At 37.1% G+C, this 22,810-nt stretch overlaps 1 protein-coding gene across 1 annotated transcript in view; it reads right to left on the bottom strand.

Annotated features, from left to right (window-relative positions):
* The window catches only part of LOC126252840 (COP9 signalosome complex subunit 7a), a 30,278-nt gene extending 8,998 nt beyond the window's left edge, over positions 1 to 21,280 (bottom strand). Inside the window, exons 1-5 of the mRNA XM_049953785.1 lie at positions 21,152 to 21,280; positions 20,773 to 20,963; positions 13,589 to 13,753; positions 13,430 to 13,517; positions 5,935 to 6,155 (exon numbers count right to left, since the gene is read on the bottom strand). Of these exons, the coding sequence (XP_049809742.1) occupies positions 5,935 to 6,155; positions 13,430 to 13,517; positions 13,589 to 13,753; positions 20,773 to 20,940 (642 nt within the window). The 5' untranslated portion in view covers positions 20,941 to 20,963; positions 21,152 to 21,280. The remainder of the gene's footprint in view (positions 1 to 5,934; positions 6,156 to 13,429; positions 13,518 to 13,588; positions 13,754 to 20,772; positions 20,964 to 21,151) is intronic.
* Between the last annotated feature and the right edge of the window lie 1,530 nt (positions 21,281 to 22,810).

Here is a 22,810-nt window from a genome sequence, read left to right as displayed (position 1 = left end):
GGAATAGATGTTGAGACTGATACTGTTGAGTACAGCTGGTTTACTGTCTCGGCAATTCATTTTCTGGGATCTGTAGCATAACGATTCACTCTCAGAACAAAACAAATCAGTCACAATACAGTTTATCAAATGTATGCGTAGCTTCCTTAAGTTCAAAACCACAACAGACCTTCCCTTTCCTACAATGAAATTTATGTGAACATAATCAAGTGAATCATGTCCACCACACATCATCAGGGATTCATTAGCTCTTGCCGATAGTCCATTAGAGAACATAAATAGGGGGAAGAATGCAATTCATCTATAGTTTTTGCATTCTGAATTTGATAGCAGTGGGAATTTTGCAGAAAATTTAAGTTTGTATTGAAAGGATAGGCACATGGAAAATTAAGGGAGTAATTGTCGAGTAAACAAGGAACTCAAAACCACTGAGACAGAAATTGAAGATGCATGTGATATTGTTTGGGTAAGATTAGTATCAGGAGTGGGCATAAAATAACTGGATCCTTCTACCACCTGTCAGATCTGTCTCCTAATGTAACCAAAACCTTTAGAAAAAATCTCAATTTATGTGTACGTAAGTTCTCCGATCATAATGTAATCACTGGTGGAGACTAAACATCCAACAATCAATTGGGAAACATACAGTTTTGTTAATGGTAATGTGATAAAACAGCCTGTGAAACATTACTAAATGCCTTCTCTGCAAACTACCTACAACTGATAGTTTGAAACCTCACTCATGATTGAAATATATTAGAGCTAATGGCAACAAGTAGTCTTCACCTCTTTGAGAATGTCCACACTGCAACTTGCACCAGTGACCATGACATGGTTGTGGCAACAATGACTATCAAAGTTGTTGTTGTGGTCTTCAGTCCTGAGACTGGTTTGATGCAGCTCTCCATGCTACTCTATCCTGTGCAAGCTTCTTCATCTCCCAGTACCTACTGCAACCTACATCCTTCTGAATCTGCTTAGTGTATTCATCTCTTGGTCTCCCTCTACGATTTTTACCCTCCACGCTGCCCTCCAATACTAAATTGGTGATCCCTTGATGCCTCAGAACATGTCCTACCAACCAATCCTGTCTTCTGGTCAAGTTGTGCCACAAACTTCTCTTCTCCTCAATCCTATTCAGTACTTCCTCATTAGTTATGTGATCTACCCATCTAATCTTCAGCATTCTTCTGTAGCACCACATTTCGAAAGCTTCTATTCTCTTCTTGTCCAAACTATTTATCGTCCATGTTTCACTTCCATACATGGCTACACTCCATACAAATACTTTCAGAAATGACTTCCTGACACTTAAATCTATACTCGATGTTAACAAATTTCTCTTCTTCAGAAAGGCTTTCCTTGCCATTGCCAGTCTACATTTTATATCCTCTCTACTTCGACCATCATCAGTTATTTTGCTCCCCAAATAGCAAAACTCCTTTACTACTTTAAGTGCCTTATTTCCTAATCTAATTCCATCAGCATCAGCCGACTTAATTCGACTACATTCCATTATCCTCGTTTTGCTTTTGTTGATGTTCATCTTATATCCTCCTTTCAAGACACTGTCCATTCCATTCAACTGCTCTTCCAAGTCCTTTGCTGTCTCTGACAGAATTACAATGTCATCGGCAAACCTCCAAGTTTTTATTTCTTCTCCATGGATTTTAATACCTACTCCGAATTTTTCTTTTGTTTCCTTTACTGCTTGCTCAATATACAGATTGAATAACATCGGGGAGAGGCTACAACCCTGTCTTACTCCCTTCCCAACCACTGCTTCCCTTTCATGTCCCTCGACTCTTATAACTGCCATCTGGTTTCTGTACAAATTGTAAATAGCCTTTCGCTCCCTGTATTTTACCCCTGCCACCTTTAGAATTTGAAAGAGAGTATTCCAGTCAACATTGTCAAAAGCTTTCTCTAAGTCTACAAATGCTAGAAACGTAGGTTTGCCTTTCCTTAATCTTTCTTCTAAGATAAGTCGTAAGGTCAGTATTGCCTCACGTGTTCCAGTGTTTCTACGGAATCCAAACTGATCTTCCCCGAGGTTGGCTTCTATTAGTTTTTCCATTCGTCTGTAAACAATTCGTGTTAGTATTTTGCAGCTGTGACTTATTAAACTGATGGTTCGGTAATTTTCACATCTGTCAACACCTGCTTTCTTTGGGATTGGAATTATTATATTCTTCTTGAAGTCTGAGGGTATTTCGCCTGTTTCATACATCCTGCTCACCAGATGGTAGAGTTTTGTCAGGACTGGCTCTCCCAAGGCTGTCAGTAGTTCTAATGGAATGTTGTCTACTCCGGGGGCCTTGTTTCGACTCAAGTCTTTCAGTGCTCTGTCAAACTCTTCACGCAGTATCGTATCTCTCATTTCATCTTCATCTACATCCTCTTCCATTTCCATAATATTGTCCTCAAGTACATCGCCCTTGTATAGACCCTCTATATACTCCTTCCACCTTTCTGCTTTCCCTTCCTTGCTTAGAACTGGGTTTCCATCTGAGCTCTTGATATTCATACAAGTCGTTCTCTTCTCTCCAAAGGTCTCTTTATTTTCCTGTAGGCAGTATCTATCTTACCCCTAGTGAGATAAGCCTCTACATCCTTACATTTGTCCTCTAGCCATCCCTGCTTAGCCATTTTGCACTTCCTGTCGATCTCATTTTTGAGACGTTTGTATTCCTTTTTGCCTGCTTCATTTACTGCATTTTTATATTTTCTCCTTTCATCAATTAAATTCAATATTTCTTCTGTTACCCAAGTATTTCTACTAGACCTCGTCTTTTTACCTACTTGATCCTCTGCTGCCTTCACTACTTCGTCCCTCAAAGCTACCCATTCTTCTTCTACTGTATTTCTTTCCCCCATTCCTGTCAATTGTTCCCTTATGCTCTCCCTGAAACTCTGTACAACATCTGGTTTAGTCAATTTATCTAGGTCCCATCACCTTAAATTCCCACCTTTTCCAGTTTCTTCAGTTTTAATCTACAGTTCATAACCAATAGATTGTGGTCAGAGTCCACATCTGCCCCTGGAAATGTCTTACAATTTAAAACCTGGTTCCTAAATCTCTGTCTTACCATTATATAATCTATCTGATACCTTTTAGTATCTCCAGGGTTCTTCCATGTATACAACCTTCTTTCATGATTCTTAAACAAAGTGTTAGCTATGATTAAATTATGCTCTGTGCAAAATTCTACCAGGCGGCTTCCTCTTTCATTTCTTAGCCCCAATCCATATTCACCTACTATGTTTCCTTCTCTCCCTTTTCCTACACTCGAATTCCAGTCACCCATGACTTAAATTTTCGTCTCCCTTCACTATCTGAATAATTTCTTTTATTTCATCATACATTTCTTCAATTTCTTCGTCATCTGCAGAGCTAGTTGGCATATAAACTTGTACTACTGTAGTAGGTGTGGGCTTCGTATCTATCTTGGCCACAATAATGCGTTGACTATGCTGTTTGTAGTAGCTTACCCGCATTCCTATGTTCCTATTCATTATTAAACCTACTCCTGCATTACCCCTATTTGATTTTGTGTTTATAACCCTATCAAAGTACAAAGGACAATTAAAACAAGGTAAACTAAATAAAGCTTCAGTTGTATCATATCTCAATGAGGAACCTGTGACTTTCAGCACAGGGCAGGAGCATGTCGACAAACGGAACTGTGGCTCAAGTTTAAAAGAACAGTTGACCATGCATTGTACTGATATGTACCCAGTAGAACGGTTCATAATGCAAGGAATGTCCATGGTATACAGTCACTGTACAGAAACTTCTAAGGGAACAGAGATTACTGCATAATAGGTGTAAAACATAGCGTAGGGTTATGGACAGGTGCTGAATGAAACATGTTTGGCTGTCAAGAAATCAATGCCTTCAATAACTACCGTAGCAGAATGTTGTCAAATGATCTTTCACAAAACCCAAAGAAATTCTGGTTGTATGTGAAAGCTGTTAGTGTCGCCAAAGTTAAGCGTCCAGTCCCTAGCAGATGAGACAGGACATGAAACTGAGCATAGCAAGGCAAAAGTTGAAATGCTTAACTCTGTCATCAAATGTTCCTCTATGAAAGAAAACCCAGAACTGCCCCAATTCAATATTCATACCACTGAAAAGTATTAATTTCAGCGGTGTTGAGAAACACTTGAAATCATGAAAACTGAACAAAGCTCCAGGTCCTGATGGAACCCGTCAGATTCTATATTGAATTTGCAACTGAGTTAGCTCCTTTCTAACTATGACCTGTCTTAGAAACCTCGAACAAAAAATCATGCCCAGTTCTTGGAAAAAAGCACAGGTCACATGTGTCTACAAGAAGGGTGGCAGAAGTGGTCCACAAAACTACCATCCAATGTCCCCAACATAAATTTGTTGTAGAATCTTAGAACGTATTCTGAGCTCAAACATACAAAAGTATCTTGAACAGAATGACCTCCTCCATGCACTAAAAATAAAATAAAAAATATATTAAAATTGCAGTATTTTTTGATTTTTGAACAGCATTTCACTCGGTACCACATCTACCCTACTGTCAAAAGTTCGATCTTATGGGGTAGCAAGTGATATTTGAGTACAGATTGAAGACTTTTAGGTAGGGACAATGCAGGATGGAGAGTCACAGATGTAGAAGTAACTTCGGGTGTGCTCCAGGGAAGTTTATTGGGACCCTTGCTGTTCATGTTGTACATTAATGACAGTGCAGACAATATTAACAGTAGCCTCAGACTTCTCGCAGATGATGCAGTTACCTATAATGAAGTACCGTCTGAAAGAAGCTCCATGAATATTCAATCAGATCTTGATAAGATTTGGAAGTGGTGCGGAGACTGGCAACTTGTTTTAAATGTTCAAAAATGTAAAACTGTGCTCTTCACAAAATGAAAAAAAAACATAGTATCCTATGACTATAGCCTTAACGAGTAACTGTTGTAATCAGCCAACTCATACAAATACTTGGTTGTAACATTTTGTGCAGATACGAAATGGAATTATCACACAGCCTTAGTCGTTGGTAAAACTGGTGGCAGACTTTGGTTTATTGGTGGAATACTGTGAAAGTGCCACACTCTCAGAAGCTGTGGCCAGTGCACTCTTTGGATTTTAATGCTGAACATCTCAATCAAAACTATTTGTATGCTGATCTTACCAAAGCCCATCCAAAACATATTTAAAGCAGCCACATCAAGTACACACCATATTCAAAGATAGTAATCATGGATTTCTAACCATCCCACTAATGTAAAAAAACCTCATTGCCTTCAGTTACGCACATTGCACATACATTAGTATATCACAGTGATCTAGAAGTGTAACCCCATGTACAATATAAAATGTATACAAACGACTGATATCTTTATTACTATTACTATTATTATTACTACTATTCTTGTGGTACTCTATACTTCCTCCAGTGCAGTGGATTCTAAACGTTTATACATTGTGTACTAGCATTTATGCAAAATAATATAAAAATTATCATGAATAAACAAGGGCAAAAGAGAATGGTCTTAATTCTGAGGACTACAAAAACAGAAAAAATTAAGAAACATTAAATGACTGTGTTTTGTCCACTTATACAGCCCAATGTACACTAGAAAGTGGTTTCCGATACAATTGGAATGACAACAACCTGCCTTCCTAACCAGTTCCTATAATGTATATTAGTTGGACACAGGTGAGAGCCAGGAAACACAGGAACTACACTCAATACCACTGGCAGGAGTGACCATCTAGGTTCTGTTCGAAGAACGCAGGATATCTCTCAGCATTCACATTCCACATTCTGCTTATCTTTGGTGTGATTTATGAAAACTGAACAAAACCAAAAGCAAGTACATTGACATTAAGTCGTCTTATTTTAAATCTACTGAAACAAAATGGCACAATAGTATAAATTACACAAGCAAACAAACCTCTTGCTCAACAGCTTCCTTATGTTTCAGCCGACGATTCTTCTCTGAATTTGCACGATTGATTTGCATCTCTACACATGATAGCACAGTTTCACAAGAGTCGCACCATTCTTGTAGAGTTGAGACGATTGATCCGAGATCAGCAGGTTGGATGTCTCTACCAATTGCATAGTCTACTTCTAGTTGGCTATTTTTCAGATCAAGTTTCCCATGAATAATATCTGTATGGTGGAATAACAGAAGTATTATTTATATCACAACAAAATCATTCTAATTTACATATGGTTGGTCAAGTATGTGAAAATTTTAATAAGGATCATTTCTTCAGAGAAGATGTAGTAAAAATTATTTGACAGATCACTGTTTAAAATGACTGCGTCAGCCATACAAAAAGTTCACCACAACTTTGGGGACAGCTGAAACATTAAAAATATACTACATGCATTCAACAACGATTAAGTAATACTGTGGTGCTCCATATAACTCTTTTAAAAAGTCAAATTGTTATGCCTGGACAAGTAATTATCTATCCTGTTTCATTATGTTGTTACACCTTGAAGTGAAAGATGAGTGGAGAGCATATATTTTATTGACTGGGCTACATGGTTAGTGCAAGCCAATGCTCACGGGTTAAGAGAACTTTAACCCATTAGCGCCTGTTGTCCTCGAGTGATAATAATCCATTTTCCCGTCATTATTACAATATTTGTTACTCCATTCCAACAATGGGTTTTTGTTGTTGTAAAGTAAGCTTTCCATCAACATTTGGTACCATTGTTATGTATCTGCTACAGTTATTCAGCTGAAGACTGTTAACAAAAGGGGAGCATTTTTGCAGAGCCTGCTGATCATTTCTATATTTATTTTTGTGGCTACATCTAAGACCAGTATCACTTCCATTTTCTGGCTGATGTGTAATTTACTAGTGTGATACTGTTTGGTACTTATGAAGGTGAAAATAGATTATTATATTTTCTGTCCCAGTGCATGAAAACTTGCTGTCCTTGTTTGAGGGCACTCGGCATTTCCACGGTAAATGTTATGCTTTTCGGGCTTATCAGATTTCTTAGCCATGGCTCACAATGTTTTTAAAACTGCTGAAGAGGCACTAGAATACTTATTTTCTGAAGAAATAGAAGCAGACCTGGTAACTCTACCTCCAGATGTAGATGAGCAGATCAATGACAAAATACTGAAGATGACATGTTAGGAAATCCATATGTAAGCCTAATTAAAGGTAATACTGAATTATCATGTGAGAGAGAGAATGAAGACATTCCTAAAAGGTCCCAAAATAGGAAATTAAATGGTGTAATCAGGTTCCAAAATATTCATTTCCTGGCTTAGGGATGAAAACTTCTTGTCTGTCTGGTGAACTGAAAGGAAAGTTGCACAGTCTCACTCCTATGTAGGTTTTTCAACTCTTTTCTGAAGAAGTTGTAAGCATGATTGTTGTGGAAACTGAAAAATACACTAGCGAGTGTAAAAACAAAATAAATTATTCGGTTTTACCCGATGAAATTCGTGTACTTGTTGGGTTCTTTATCTTTACATGCTATCATAAATTGTCTACTGAAAGAGGTTACTGGTCTGAGGATGATGGTCTAGGTGTTAAAATAGTGAATGGTACAATGTAAAAGGTATCTTGAACTGAAAACTGCAATATATTTCAATAACAACACAAAAAGCCACTGAAAACAAGGATGAAAAATCTTCCAAAATAAAATTATTAGCAGAGGCTCTGGTTTCAGAAAAATATGGCATTGGTGAATTGATTGTGAGGTACTATGGACATCACCCCATAAAGCAGTTTATCAGATTGATGCCCATATGCTTTGGATATACACTTTGGGCCATATGTGCTACTGATGGCTACTGTTACAATTTCTTACTGTATTGCAGGAAGGACCATATAATGATGACAACGCAAATCTACCATTGGTTTCCAAAGTAGTTTTGAAAATGTTGCCCATTATTGATGAGCCGAACACTTACAAAGTATGTTATGGTAATTACTTTACTAGTCATGACCTGCTCATCTAACTGAAGGAACTGGAATTCCGTGCAAGTGGAACTATAAAAAAGGGCATGCTCCTATCAACAGATAATGTTTTGAAAAAGAAAGGAAAGGGATATTTTGAGTTCAGATTTGACAAAGAAGGTAGTTTTGGTCAAAAATTGAATGACAATAACTGCGTTACACTAGCAACTAATTTCGACACTGTGCTTCCTACCATCTAAGTCCAGTGTTGGAGTTCATCCCAAACCGAAAAGGCCACAGTTCCCACGATCACATGCATTGAGTACATACAAGAATTTCATGGAAAATGTTGATCTTCATGACCGGCTAACAGAGAAACATACCACTGCAGTGCATGGTAAAAAGTGATACTCATGCCTTTTTATGAGTATGGTAAATATGACTTGGGAATGTATATTTGGCTTCCAAGAGATGAACTAATTCAGAAGGCAGATTATGAGAACATACCAGGCTAGTTGAAATCAGGTCAGTTAAGGAAAAGCCACCAAAACTCATCTACCTTCCAGGAGTAATGTACCAGTAATATTGTATGAACAGAAGCTGCACGTCATCCAGAAGCATAAAAAGCAAAGACAATGCCAGTATGAGAACTGCAAAGCAAAGCTGAAAACACTGTGGGAAGTTTAATGTTATGTTCTGTACGGAAAGCTCTCCCAAATGTCGTATCAAGCCTTCACGAAATTTCAGTTTTGGAGAATTTTTAGGTTAAAACTTTTGTAAATGTTACTTACTGAAATAAAATAATTATTTTGAGTTTATTAATACCAATTTCCTTATGCCTTGTCATTTTTCCTAGTAAGCAGTAAATGACAAAACAACTGCCAAGAGCCCAGCATCCTCAAATGAAGACTGTCAAAATTTCACATTTAGGCAACAAATGAAAAAATGTCTTCGTATTTCCCTAAACTGGGTTGCCAGGACACAGTTTTCAAAAAATACAAAATATATGTTAACTAAAAAGAAACTGGGGGCTAATGGGCTAATATACTAACAACTGGAGACTTAATCTTAAATTATTGTAGGAAGAATGTCAAGTACTCTCACTCTCCTTATAATGATGCACCTCTTCAAGACAATAAGAAACATAAAGAACTTGGTCATAATTTTTCCCATGGGCACAAGGTGCTATAACTGTAGTAAGTAAGGTCACATTGCAAAAAACTGTCAGAACAAAACCAATGGAAGTGGCAATTCGCCGATATACAAAACATTCTTCCCTGCATCAGTATCAGATAATGCCATAAGTAATGGCTAATAGATTGACTCTGGTGCATCAGCACTTATGCTAAGCATTCATAAATTGGTTTTAGCTACACAGGTGGCTGTGGCTAATGAGAATTTTCCCATTAAAGAAACTGGTAACACACACACTGATGCAGTGGTTGGAACAGATAAAAAATACTTATTAAAATAATCGACATTATTTACATGCCACAGTGAAATACAAATTTTCTTCCTGTAAGTAAGACAGTGAAAAAGGGACACTTCATCATCTACGATAAATGAGGCTGTCACATTTAGGATACAGACAAGAGTCTATTTTGCAGCAGCATCACTTGATAATGGCCATAGACAAAGTGGATGAACCAAATAATTCTGTTAAAGGCAAGTCAGTATTACTATCAAATGATGTGAACTTTTCACTTGAAAGCTTAGGACACTTCAGCCCTCTCAGAATGAAACTCTTGTAAAAGGGCCAATGGCATTATGTAAATATACATGTCTTGCATGCCTAGAAGGTAGACAGACAAAATTACCCTTGCAGCATTCTAAGTTGAAAACAATTCTTGAATTAATACATTCAAGCTTGTGTGGACTGAAGGTACCAAGGTAAATTGGGATCTGAGAAAGATATATTTCTACACACTTAGCAAAAAAGTACTTCACAAATTTGAAAAAAAAAAAAAAACTAGTGGAAAAATGGACAGGAAATAAAATACATATTTTGCAGCACACAGACAATGCTAAGGAATATGCGAACCAGGATACAGTAATCTCATTAAGGATTAAGATACCAAATAACAGTATCTTGCACATCTGAACAAAACGAGTAACACAAAAGTACAACCGAACATCAGTCGTAAAAAGTACATACATTTACTATTTGATGTAGGATTATCAAAAAGATATTGTCCAGGGGAAGCTGAATATTTTATTAACAGATAACCTACAAAAGCCTTAAAATGCACCATACCAGAAAGAAACCAGACCTTGGGCATCTAAGAATACTTAAAGACAAATTAATAAAGGCAAGACGTGATATTTAAAGCAAATAGGGCTTAGCTGACAAATCAAATACAAACAGTCCTTGAAAAGTCTCCTGAATCACGCAGAGAGAGATGGAAAATTCAACATAACAACTCACAATGAGTTGAGTCTGAACTTGTTATTTATGAGTACTGTGACATCTCAACAGATTTTTAATCCAATAAAAACAACTCAGAACGGTCAAACTCACCTAGGAGAAATAAAAATTCTTAACCTCATAGAAAATTCAAACAATTATTTAACACATGTAATTTAGATTAATTATCACTGGAAGAAGGTTTGTAAAGTGAACAACCAAACGAATGGCTTCCAGTGATTAAAGAAGAATTGCAGTAATACCAAAAATGTGACATGAAAAACATCTGTTCTACAGTAGATAAAATGCCAAACGACACAAAGTGTATTTTCAAAAGTAAGAAGGATCTTTGAGGACACAGTTTAATACAAAGTACAATTAAAGGGTGCAACTATGAAGACTTCAGCTATACACTACTTGGACCTTTCGCATTCCTACAAGGCGATTTCTAAGAGCAGATTTGTGTCAGAATCTCAGAAATCTATTTTGTCACTGGAACTACTAAAAACATGTGCATCTAGAGACTTCAAACAGTTTGTGAGTTAAACTATGTTGTCATAACTGGAATATGAAACGGAAGAAAGTGCTCCTAAAAGCTGCACTTTACAGCATATCTACAAGTTTATAAGACGAATAATGGAAGTAAAGTTACATAAAGTTATCAATGTTGATTTTTTTAGTAATAATCCACAAGAGAAGAGCAGCTTAAAAAGAACTCAAAGAGCAATTTAAGCTGAGAGAACTATGAGAAGTGAATTGTTTGACATCAGAATCACAAGACATTGCAAAAGGTGATTTTTACGAATGGATCCATTCCATTATGCACAACAAATTCTAGAAAAATACAACATGAAGGACTGCAATGAAGTATTGACCACTTAACAATCAAATACTCACAAATGATGGGCACACCAAAACAAACAGAGAAGAGCTGTGAGAAATATTCCCTATAGAGAAGCTGTGAGCAGTTTAATGTATGCACAAAAGGAAACAAGAGCTGACCAGTATACTCAACTGCTGTTGTAATTTGCTTCAGCAAAAATGTAGGCATGGCTCACTGGTAACCAATTATAAAAGAATTCCACAACACTTGAAAGGAGCTAAAGACTTTAAAATTAATTTTTTAACAAATAGAATCACAACATAACTGGGTACAGTGATGCCGACTGGCCATGAAAAAGAAACAGCCAACAGTAGCTCTATCAATAACTGAAGCTGATTACATGGCCCTTACTTCAGCTTGTCAAGAGGCTCTCTGGCAGCGAAGGATAGCTATTGAAGTTTCTCCATTCCCTGAAAATGGCCTAATTAAACTTCTCAGTGACAAGAAAGGTGCCAAAAACAAGTGTTTACAATGGCAGAACCAAACACATTGATGTAAGACATGTATACTATGGCGAAATGTGATTCATCTCCAATTATAGAAAAACAAGTTCGACAGAGCATATGCTTGGTATGCTGACAAAGTTGATGTTGAAAACACTACAACGTCAAATTATTAAGCTGTATGGACTGACAGCATGAAGATTGAAGAGGTGGTGTTGCAAATGAAAATCTATGCTTCCACTAGTTTATGTATTCTTTGTCAACACACACATTAAAAACTGAAAAACTGCACTACTGTATTCTATTGATATGAAATGACTGAACTGGTTATCTTAATTGAAGAGAGATAAATGACATTAGGAAGTAAGTACAACATACTTAGCATTTGACATGCTGCCCCATAGCAGGCTAGGCTGTTACAGTAAGTTCACAGGTAAGTGGCTCGATGACTTCTAAGTAACAGAACCCAATAACTTGACCTTGACAGCGAATGTTCTTCAGAGACAAGGTTATCATCAGGAGTGCACCAGGGAAGTGTGATAGGACTGCTGATGTTCTCTATATACATGAATGATTTGGCACACATGGTGGGCAGCAATCTGTGGTGGACAGTAAGGTGTTGAAACTGGATGACTGTAGGAAGACGCAAGACACCTTAGATGAAATTTCTTGTTGGTGTCATATGGCGGCTAACTCTAAATGTGGAAGAATGTAAGTTAATGAGGATGAGTAGGAAGAACAAACCTGTAATGTTCGGCTACAGTATTACTAGCGTCCTGATCAACACAGTCAAGTCCTTTAAATATCTGCGCATAACACACACAGCAAAGTGATATGAAATGGGATGAGCATGCGAGACCTGTGGTAGGGAAGGCAAATCGTCAACTTCAGTTTATTGGGAGAACTGCAGGTAAGAGTGGTTTACCTGTAGAGGAGGCTGCATATAGGACACTGGTGCAATATATTCTTGAGTACTGCTCAAGTGTTTGGGATCTTTGCCAGGTCAAATTGAAGGAAGACAAAGCAATTCAGAGGTGAGCTGCTAGATTTGCTACTCGTAGGTTCGAACAACATGTAGGGGTTACAGAGATGTTTCGAGAATGCAAATGGGACTCCTGGAGGAAAGGCAACGTTCCTTTCAAGAAACACTGTTGAGAAAATTTAGAGAACCGGCATTTGAAGCTGGCTGCCAAATGATTCTACTGCCACCAACATATATTGCACGTAAGTACCATGAAGATAAGATTCGAGAAATTAGAGTTCGTAAGGAGGTACACAGACAGTCCTTTTTCCCTATCTCTATTTGAGACTGGAACAGGAAAGGAAATGACAAGTAATGGTACAGGGTACCCCCTCGCCACGCACCATACGGTGGCTTGCAGAGTATCTATGTAGATGTGTGAGAATGATTGTGATAAATGAAGAGGCCTTTGACAGCAGTGGGTGAAAAATTCCTGCTGCTGCAGCAGATGATGATGATGATAAATATATGTTTCAGTATGAAGAAGACATTTCAGATTTCCACAAATGGTTTGCAACATCAAAGATAACATCAATCAAGTGCTTAATACTGCAAAACCACAAGGAAATGTTTGAAGTTGGCATTATACATCAACTGATGTGATACGCCTCCTCCGTTGGCTTTTAATATTAGATAAAAACATTAACTTTTAATGACAAAGGGAAAATGTTTGTGATTCCTTAAACAATTAGATATTATACATTATTCACTTTTTTTAGTAACACACAACAACCATTGCAGTATTTCCAAACAGGAAACTTACCAGCATAAATGGCTTCAATGATGAGATCTTCCAAATCTCTCACGTTCTTCATATCCAGTTCTTGCAGTAATACTGAATAGGGAATACACTAAAAACAAAGTAAAAATTAATATATCTAAAATTTAACAGAAAATGTAATTCCAACTACATTCCAATTACCTTTGACTTTGTGGCAAGCGTAACTATTGTTAGATGTTGCAATTTCTTTTTCTGCAAAGGTGTCAATTCCAGGAGCTGAGCTTTATTTTCTAGATATTGTCTGTAAGTTCCATATGCAAATAAATGCAATGCTCGGTAATAGGGTGCATGAGGGCCACTTTCTAACTGTAAATAGTAAATCAGTAATAAGAAACATTAATGTTTCAAAGTTCTTCACAGAATATTTTATTACAAAACTTACCAATATTGCAGTCTATGAAATGCATGGCTTTTAAAATAGGCAAGAAAGTTAAAAAAAAAACACATCTGAGTGTTAAGACAAAACAAACCTCAAAATATCTTGACAGTGCCCAAGATAAACAGATGGGCGGTGACGAGAGACAGACATGAAATATTGTGTGTGTGTGGGGGGGGGGGGGGGGGGTTGTCAGAGAGAGAGAGAGAGAGAGAGAGAGAGAGAGAGAGAGAGAGAGAGAGCAAACTTCAGTGTGCCTGTGAGAATTTGTTACTTGTGTGAAGCACAATAAAACTAAAAATGGAATGTTAAAGTTATCAAATATATGCATGTAAATGTCTAGAGTTAAAATATAATTTAGATAAATTAGGAATACTAGAAAGCTGAGAAGATTGACAATTACATAGTAAAGATGAAATTTATCATAACATAGATAACATATTGCAAGTAATGAGAAAAAGAAGACCAGTATTTTTTGGACATTTATATCGAATACAAGATAGTGGATTAACTATAAAGATCTTCAAGTATCTGTGGGATAAGAAGTCAACAAGGTGGATCCATAAAGTAACAAAGGGTTTAGAAAAAAAAATAATACAAAGAGTTAAAGAAACAACTGATAGAAGGGTTTAGGGAAGGTATTGGTGAGAGAGTAAAAAAAAAATTGGTGGTCTGAAGTGGTCAGAAGGCAGGAAGAACGCACAGTGGAAAAAAAAAGAGTGAAAAAGGAATTGAAACTGGCTCATAGTCCTGAGCTGAATCATCTGAGGAGGGGGAGGAATGAAATTTGACTGCTACTAGAGTGCAAAATGGGTACAAATTCTTATAGGGAAATTTTTGTTAAGTTAAATAAGAAGTTACTGGTATAATATGAACAGTATGCTCAGAAACACCAAAGCACAGAGACTTCTATTCATTGGTAGGATACAGGAAAATGCAATCCTCCTACAAAGGTGAATTCTTACAAAAAACTAATGCAACTCATCCTAGAATACTGCTTTTATGTTTGAGACAGTGGGCACTGAATGTACAGAAATAAGGGCAGCACATATGGTCACTGTGTGTGTGTGTGTGTGTGTGTGTGTGTGTGTGTGTGTGTGTGTGTGCCACAGATGCTGAAAAACTTTACATGGCAGGCCGTTTAATATAAGATGCCACATATCTCACAAAAGCCTACATAACAAGTATCAAGGACCACTACTGCATGAAGAATCTCATTACACTACAATATTCTATACATTCCTCCTGTAGGGAACACAAAGGCAAAAGCAGACTAACTACGGTTCAGACACACAGATTTAAGCAACTGTTCTTCCCATGGCTCCATGGAAGTGGTACACTGGGGAGTGCCATGTTCTGCTCTGTTTGTGGAGTATGTACATACATGTGGGATATATAATCATAACTGAAATGAAGTTAGAGTTTTACTTTAACCTTTAGCTTTGACAAAATCACAGGCACAAAGCACTATCTCATAATAAACTTACAAAAAAGGTTAGAAACATTTGATTCTACACTTTTATTAACCTAAAAATGTAGAAAGCTTAGCAATAAGCAGTAGTCTTCTCATCGCACGAAATTAGCATTTCAAAATATAGAAATTGATACATAATCCAATAAATTGCAAAACCTGTACCCTAGTCCCTTTATTTATCTGCAGTAAGAGTAGCAAGCATCAACTAGGAGTGAGTGAAACTGAAGAAGTAAGTTACTAAGAGAGAAGGAAATTGGCAACTTGCAGTCGATAGTACTGAACTAAAGGAGTAAATTACTCCAGGAGAAAATTTTTCATTTACTTCCGAAGTAAATTTATTTACTCCATTACTGGTGGAGAGCATCACTAAAGAGTATGCTACTATGTTAGTAACTTTCGGAGGAAATAAGGCCAAAATTTCTTCCTAGGCAGTAGCAGCAGTAAAGTGCTCTTTGAGTTCTGTGCTGTAAGTGTCGAATTCTATGGATTACCTGGACTACACGGAATATATGGAGATGGAGGTAGAGAGGAACACCCCAAGAATGAGGGTTGTAATGGAGAGAAGAGACCCATTTGTGATGTACAGTGATAGTGATTTCAAAGAGAAGTTTGGGTTTTGTATGGAACTTTTTAGTTGCTGCTTGGTATGCTGGAGTCGTTACTGTAGCATAATTCTGACAGGAACGACTTCTTCGTACACTGGGAATCTTCCGCACAGGTACTTATCAAATCATAGGAGGGGAGCTCATTAACATCCATTGTACTACTGCTGGAAGAGCTTTTAACAGTGTGATAAAACAGTTTAATTGCCTTAAAGCCACTGTATGTATCCATGCCACAGAGCCAAGAAAATATATCAATGAACACAACAGAATTATATCGAACTGGTGGTTTCCCAAATGTCATAGAGGCCTTAAGATTGTGTAAATATAACCATGTCCTCCTGGAGCACAAGCAGAACTATACAAAAACCTCAATAATTTCTTTTCTATCAATACACAAATCATCTGAGATGCCTATATGAAGATACTGAATGTGGTAACCCACTGTCAGGGGTCCATGCATGATGCATGCATTTCGGCCAACAGAAGAATCGCTGCCGAATTTGATAATGGACAATACGATGGATTGCTTGTTGAAGATAATGGATATGTTCTCTCCAAACATCTTATGACGCCTGTGTTCTGAGCCAACACAGGAGCTACGATAGAGCCCATATTGCTACCAGATGTGCAAAAGAGTGAGCGTTCGGTGATTGGAAGAAACATTTCCAAATTCTCATTAAAACAATGCCATTTAAATCAACTAAGCGTGGTAATGTTGTTGTGGCTGCTGCAGTTCTACACAACTTTGGAATAGAAGTTAGAAATGTGTTTCACCCTGAGGCTGTGGAGGTGAATGACATCAAACAATATTAATTTCAGCTAGAAGCAGATGCTGCAGGCCAAGCTGTCACAAGGTCTATTATAATTAAGTACTTAAATTAAAATTGTATCTAGTTTGCTAGTAAAATTAGAAGTTAGCGTAAAGACTTTTCCTTCTTAAATGAATAAATAAGCCACTGGATTGTCACTACTGCAGTGGCAAGTGACTCATTTTACTTACGTGTATTTATTTATTTATTTGTTTATTTTGCTAGGAGATTAACATTATTTCATTTCTTAATTAAGGGTACAAAGTCATATAAGGTTTCGATTATTTTTGAAAAAAGACATATTTTATAGTATTGCGAAGTCAGATAAATATTAGAATGTGATATTAACAAAAATTAGTACCGATGCTGAAATGATGAACACAAATATTATGCCATACAACAAACAAGAACATATTAACCATTTGAAAAAATATGAAGGAAATAAAAGACGAATATTTTCTTATTCTTTCACAAAAACCCAAATTTCTCGAGCACACTGGCTGAAGAACTGGAACCTGGAGTTTGCTCCATTACGTTCTTGAACTTAAGTCATAATTTCCATTTTAAGGTTAGGCTCTTCTTCCATGATCTCTCTTTGTCTTTCTATTAATAACATTTTTGCATTGTATTCCTCTCATATTAAACACATTTTTAAGGAATGAAGCTCATCTGCTGTTTTCAACAGCTCTCGGTTCTTCATTACAATCACATGTTCTCTCTCTCTCTCTCTCTCTCTCTCTCTCTCTCTCTCTCGCTGGGCGCATCTTCTGATAAGCTCACACCACAGAATGCAGGACAAGATTAATGACTATGGGATGAAGCTCCACCTTCAGCAGTTTCATTGCTACCTTCAGAGCAGTTATCATCTTCGAAGTTGCTTGAAAGTATCACATTATCATCAAATGTGTCACTGTCGTCAACTCCAGGTATACCCTGTGAAACTTTTGGGTTCATGTCAACAACCATTTGGCTTATATTGTCGATCTTCGTCTCATCTACTCCACTGCCAGTTTGAAATTGTTCTTGATTACAGTTAGCTTTCATTTGCTTCGCTTTGGCTTTCAAGCCTTCCAAATTACTTTAAACTGTTCATGATCTTTGTGTAAGAGCTTCTGCATTGCATTCAATGTGTATATTTTCCCAAGCATTCTTTTTCCTGTTTAGCAAGTTGACCTTGTGCTTTTTATATTCAATAGTAGTTCTGTGCTTTTTTCATTATTTCAGCAAACTGCTCTTTTTCATTTCCTGGCATGTTTTTTGAACGTTTCTTGTCTACCGCCATGTTGCTGCTAGCTCCTATCTCAAAATGGTGCTTAAATTAATACGTGTCATGAACAAGCAATGGACATTGGTAGCTGTAGACGGCAGAGTTAACAAAAGAGTCATCCATTAACAGCATGTTTCTGCTTCATAATACACAGATCTTACCAATAATTAGTATACTAGCATTTAGATTTTCCAATTTTAATAATTCAATTTAATAATCCTTTTTAGGTTATCAAATTATAGCGATAAACATAAATTACGCAAAAAGCAATGCAATAAAGTCCCAGCAATCAATATTTTCCAAGGGGGGGGATGTAATGCTCTTGCCAGCCAGCAGTGTGCAAAACTGGCTTACTTCTATAGTAAAAAGGCGTTACAACTAAAGCAGTAAATAGAAATTGAGCTCTACAACAGTTACTAAAGAAGTATATTACTACAGAAATCATTTACTAAAGTAGTCCACACTAATCAAGTAAGAGTTACTACAAAAGTAATTTACACTAGTTTGGTGCTCACCACCCTAAACGTAAATGGTGAAAAACCTGTTCACCAATAGCTACGTACTTAGTTTGCTATAATTACAGAACATATTATACACAACATACAACAGATGGTAAAGGTTAGGAAAATTGGACAGATGGCCTCTCAACAATTTATCAATTAACATGTTACTTTGGGATAGTAAGTTGTGAAATCAACAACTATTGTACCTGTGACAATCCACACTGCAGCAACTGATCAATAGTCAGTGCACATCAGGCCACAAACACACTATTGAGATAAGATACTTGAAATCTGTAGGCCACACATACCTTGAAAACCCAACCACAGAACTTACAAAATTTTTAAATAAACATGAGAGGCAGAACAATTTAAGATTTGAAGCATTATGTCAAACATTATTCTGTGTTTCTTACTAGCATTTCTTCTAGATCTATGACAGGACTTGCATACTATTCCCAATATAATGGTTACTGAATATCTGTAATGCATTGTATCAACTACATTGTCTGATCACAATCCCAGTGGATTAAATAATTTTACCTCCATATAAAATTATTTGATTACAGAAGCAAAGAACTGAGTTAATGATAATTATTGGGCAGTTTTCCTATCAATTGTTGTTAATATTAGCTGTTTCATAAACTGCTTTTCACAGGAAAACTATCTTGTAACTACCATCAGCTCATTTATTTGATTCTATAACAAAATACTTTGAGAGGAAGTTAAAATTATTTAATGAATTTGGATTGTGGCAAATCAGCATAACTGGTACAAGAACGTAATGCAAATATTCAGTGACCATCTCTAAATCTACATCCGTACTTTGCAAACTACGGAAGTGCATCACGGACGCTACTTCCCACTGTACCAGTTATTACGGCTTCTTCCTATCTCGTTTGTTTATGGTGCAGAGGAAGAATGACTACATTAAAATGCCTCTATGTGCATTGTAAATAATCTGATGTCTTAATGACATCTACAGGTGCTATTCCATTATATGAGAATAGTACTCACGTTCTATCACAAAAGCTAGTGGCACAGCAATCAAAACTACTGACTGAGGTAAACAAAATAATTTCTTTGTCTCCAACACGCAAAAAAAAGTTACAAAGCATTCAGCTGAGCACTGACATTAAAGTGGCCAATTTAAATCGATGCAATAAGCACTGGCTGGTAGTTTATAGACAGTAATGGCAACCTCATTCGCTTGTACCACAAATACCAAAGGTAAGTACACCATAGTTACAACATAACATTCAATCTGAAGTCTGTTCTACTTCATCTTTTCGTAAACTTCAGTTACTCTGTACTTTATGATGGACCAACCCGTAATAACATGTAAACAGTGTGCAAATTACAGATGATACACATGTTTGTAGCTTTAAGATCATTTAGATCATATGTAATACAGATAAACTCTCATTATTAGGAACAAAATCAGAGATTTAGTTTGTATCTTTAATCCAGAACACTTGCTTCATATTTCTGATTTATACAGGCGTAGCGATAATCACTTTCAATACATTTACTTCATACGTAACAGGTATGCGAGGAACATTTTGGATATCTGTAAAACTAACACATAGGCTATCACACGAGATCCTGATGTGGGGCACAGCCTGACTCACTTTCCACATTAAGTACCTAATAAAATGTGTTCAAATGTGTGTGAATTCCTAAGGGACGAAACTGCTCTAAGGGCCCAAATGTTGAGGTCATCAGTCCCTTAAGTACCTAACAGATGGAGTGCCAATGAAGTACTTTGTACTGGTACGTACCTGGAGACATCACATGGCTGCTGGAAATCATACAAATCACTAACAACTGTACGACGTCTTCAATAAGTAACGCTGTGCTTCATCTTAAACAAGTAACAACACACCTGTTTTTTCTCCCTCCACATTTAGCTAAGGGTTAAGAGGGGCGATTTCTCTGTGGCCCAGTAAACAACCTGGAGTAAACACTAGTTCACAGCACATGCAAGAATATTACAATGATATTTCAATCACTTTCCTCTCTTCATAAAAGCAATGGAGAAAGATGAATATGCACTCGATCAGTTCCATTTATCTTCTGCATGCAATTTCATGGTTGGCTGTACCACACAATCCAAAGTGTTCCATGCTAAATTCAACATATGCCACAATCCAGAGAGAAGAAATCGAGACTATAAGAAAACGAATAAGCACAACAGAACGCAAATCTATGTTGTATTGAATGTTCACATTTACTAAGAAATACCGAAGATGACGAGACTGTGTACATCCGAGGTAAAGCAGCATAAAACTTACTTCAATTACATTCGGCATATCTAACAGTTCGCCAAACACATGGACACCCGGAGCTTCTAAAACTTGTTTGACAAGTTCCACTGCTGCAGCTCCTTTTGCAGATTTGGCCAACAAAACAAACTGTTCTAAAGGGTTGTTACTCGTCGCAGTTCCCTTGTCGGTTGTCATGTTGACTCTCTCCCAATCTGCAACTATAAGGCACTGTATGTGACAGGCCGTCAAACCAGCCCAAACAACAACAATAAAATTTAAATCACAATACTTAAGACCCCACAACGAGGAGATTATCAGTTATAAAAGACTGAAGTTCCACTGCATTTGGAAGATATAAGCGAAATTAATTTAAAATTGAGGAACGAAGTGTGATAAATGATCTTACTTCACTTAAGAAAAAAATTTATTTTCTCGGCACATCCACTCTTGCTGCACTCTACTGACAATTCAAACTCCTAGCAAAACTCTTCCTTTCACAGACATTCCAACGATTTGTTCTCTCTCCAACGCAAAGATAGAGAATACAATGCTTTACATCTTTGCTCCGTCCCGTGTAAGTTCTCTGGCACCACAGAAATACATTTATGTCCGTGCCAGTGATTTCTATAGAGATCTGTGGTCTGCACTACAACCTAGGCCATTCATATAAAGACACACCCATACAGGAAAACATATTTCGTCTATTCTCATGTCTACATCATCGATTTTGTATTTGGTGTAGAGTACGAGTATGAGATCCACTAATTCAATACTAGCAGGACGTTTTACTGAAGACAATTTTAAGCTGAATAAAGACAATCTCTATTTATCGGAGTGCTTGTAAGTTGCAATCTAGCAGTAGGCTGGCAGAGCGGAACGGAGTGTCGCGTCACGTCAAAACGTTCCACAGTGCATATCACCAGCATGGAATGTCATGTCACATCACGTAACGCCACATTAAGTTCGAGGAAGAAAGTTTTGTCGTTGAAGTTGGTGGAGGGGAAACTGTGTCGTAATCTGCTAATATAACACGTAAATCTACTTTCGTCGCGCTCACTCACGTCGCTGTACTGGGCATCGTGCTTCTGTTTCTTCTGGTTAACGTGCAGTTTCGGGGTCGGTGGTTTCTGCATCATGCTTGGATGCTGGGAACAGTTCGACGATGAGACGGACAATCATGAGTCAGATAGAGATAGCATATGAGAATGTTTTTCTCCATTTTTTTCTTTTCGTAAATGAAGTTAACTTACGATATTTAATTTTTGTTGTGATGACAGACATTTTTTGTTGTTAGCTTTCAAAATAAAGTTGGCTTATAGCTTTTTTTGCCTCGTAGGAACTTAGAATTGACACTATGTGCAATTAGTGGTACGATGTTAGGTTTCATAATTGCAATTTTTTTTTTAGATGTTTATATATTCTGTGATTTATTCTAATGTTGTGGTAGTCTGCAGTAGCTGAATACAATTTCTTTTTTTCAGAGCGGAAGAATGTAACTTATTAGAATTTAGTTTGATGTCTGTCGACATACAAGGTTTCCACATAACGTAATGAAATTGCTTATTATGGATTATATGGTCAGCTAGTTATTTACATATATGTCAGAGTGTTATTTATTTGTGAGCCTATTTTAGAAATTATTGTAAGTGATGGCGACTGACATTGAGTCAGTTTGATTTGCAGGGTGCAGCCGTAAAGTGATGTTTCTATCAGGTGCTGCTGGGTACAAAAAGAAAACGCAAAAAATGTTTTTCTGAAATGCTTCTCGTTAATGCCTGCCCACACAGAAGGATCTCACTGCACAGATGTATGCGGACATCACATCTGCACAGATAAATCTTTACTTGAATGAGATTTTCACTCTGCAGCGGAGTGTGCGCTTATATGAAACCTCCTGGCAGATTAAAACTGTGTGCCCAACCGAGACTCGAACTCGGGACCTTTGCCTTTCGCGGGCAAGTGCTCTACCATCTGAGCTACCGAAGCACGACTCACGTCCGGTACTCACAGCTCTACTTCTGCACAGTTTTCTGTTGCACAGTTCCGCTTTAGGAAGGGCAGATCT

The sequence above is a fragment of the Schistocerca nitens genome, chromosome 4 (genome assembly GCF_023898315.1).
Source record: "Schistocerca nitens isolate TAMUIC-IGC-003100 chromosome 4, iqSchNite1.1, whole genome shotgun sequence".
Lineage (NCBI taxonomy): Eukaryota > Metazoa > Arthropoda > Insecta > Orthoptera > Acrididae > Schistocerca > Schistocerca nitens.
Note: the sequence above shows the minus strand (reverse complement) of the source record. Positions and strands in the feature narration are given on the sequence as shown.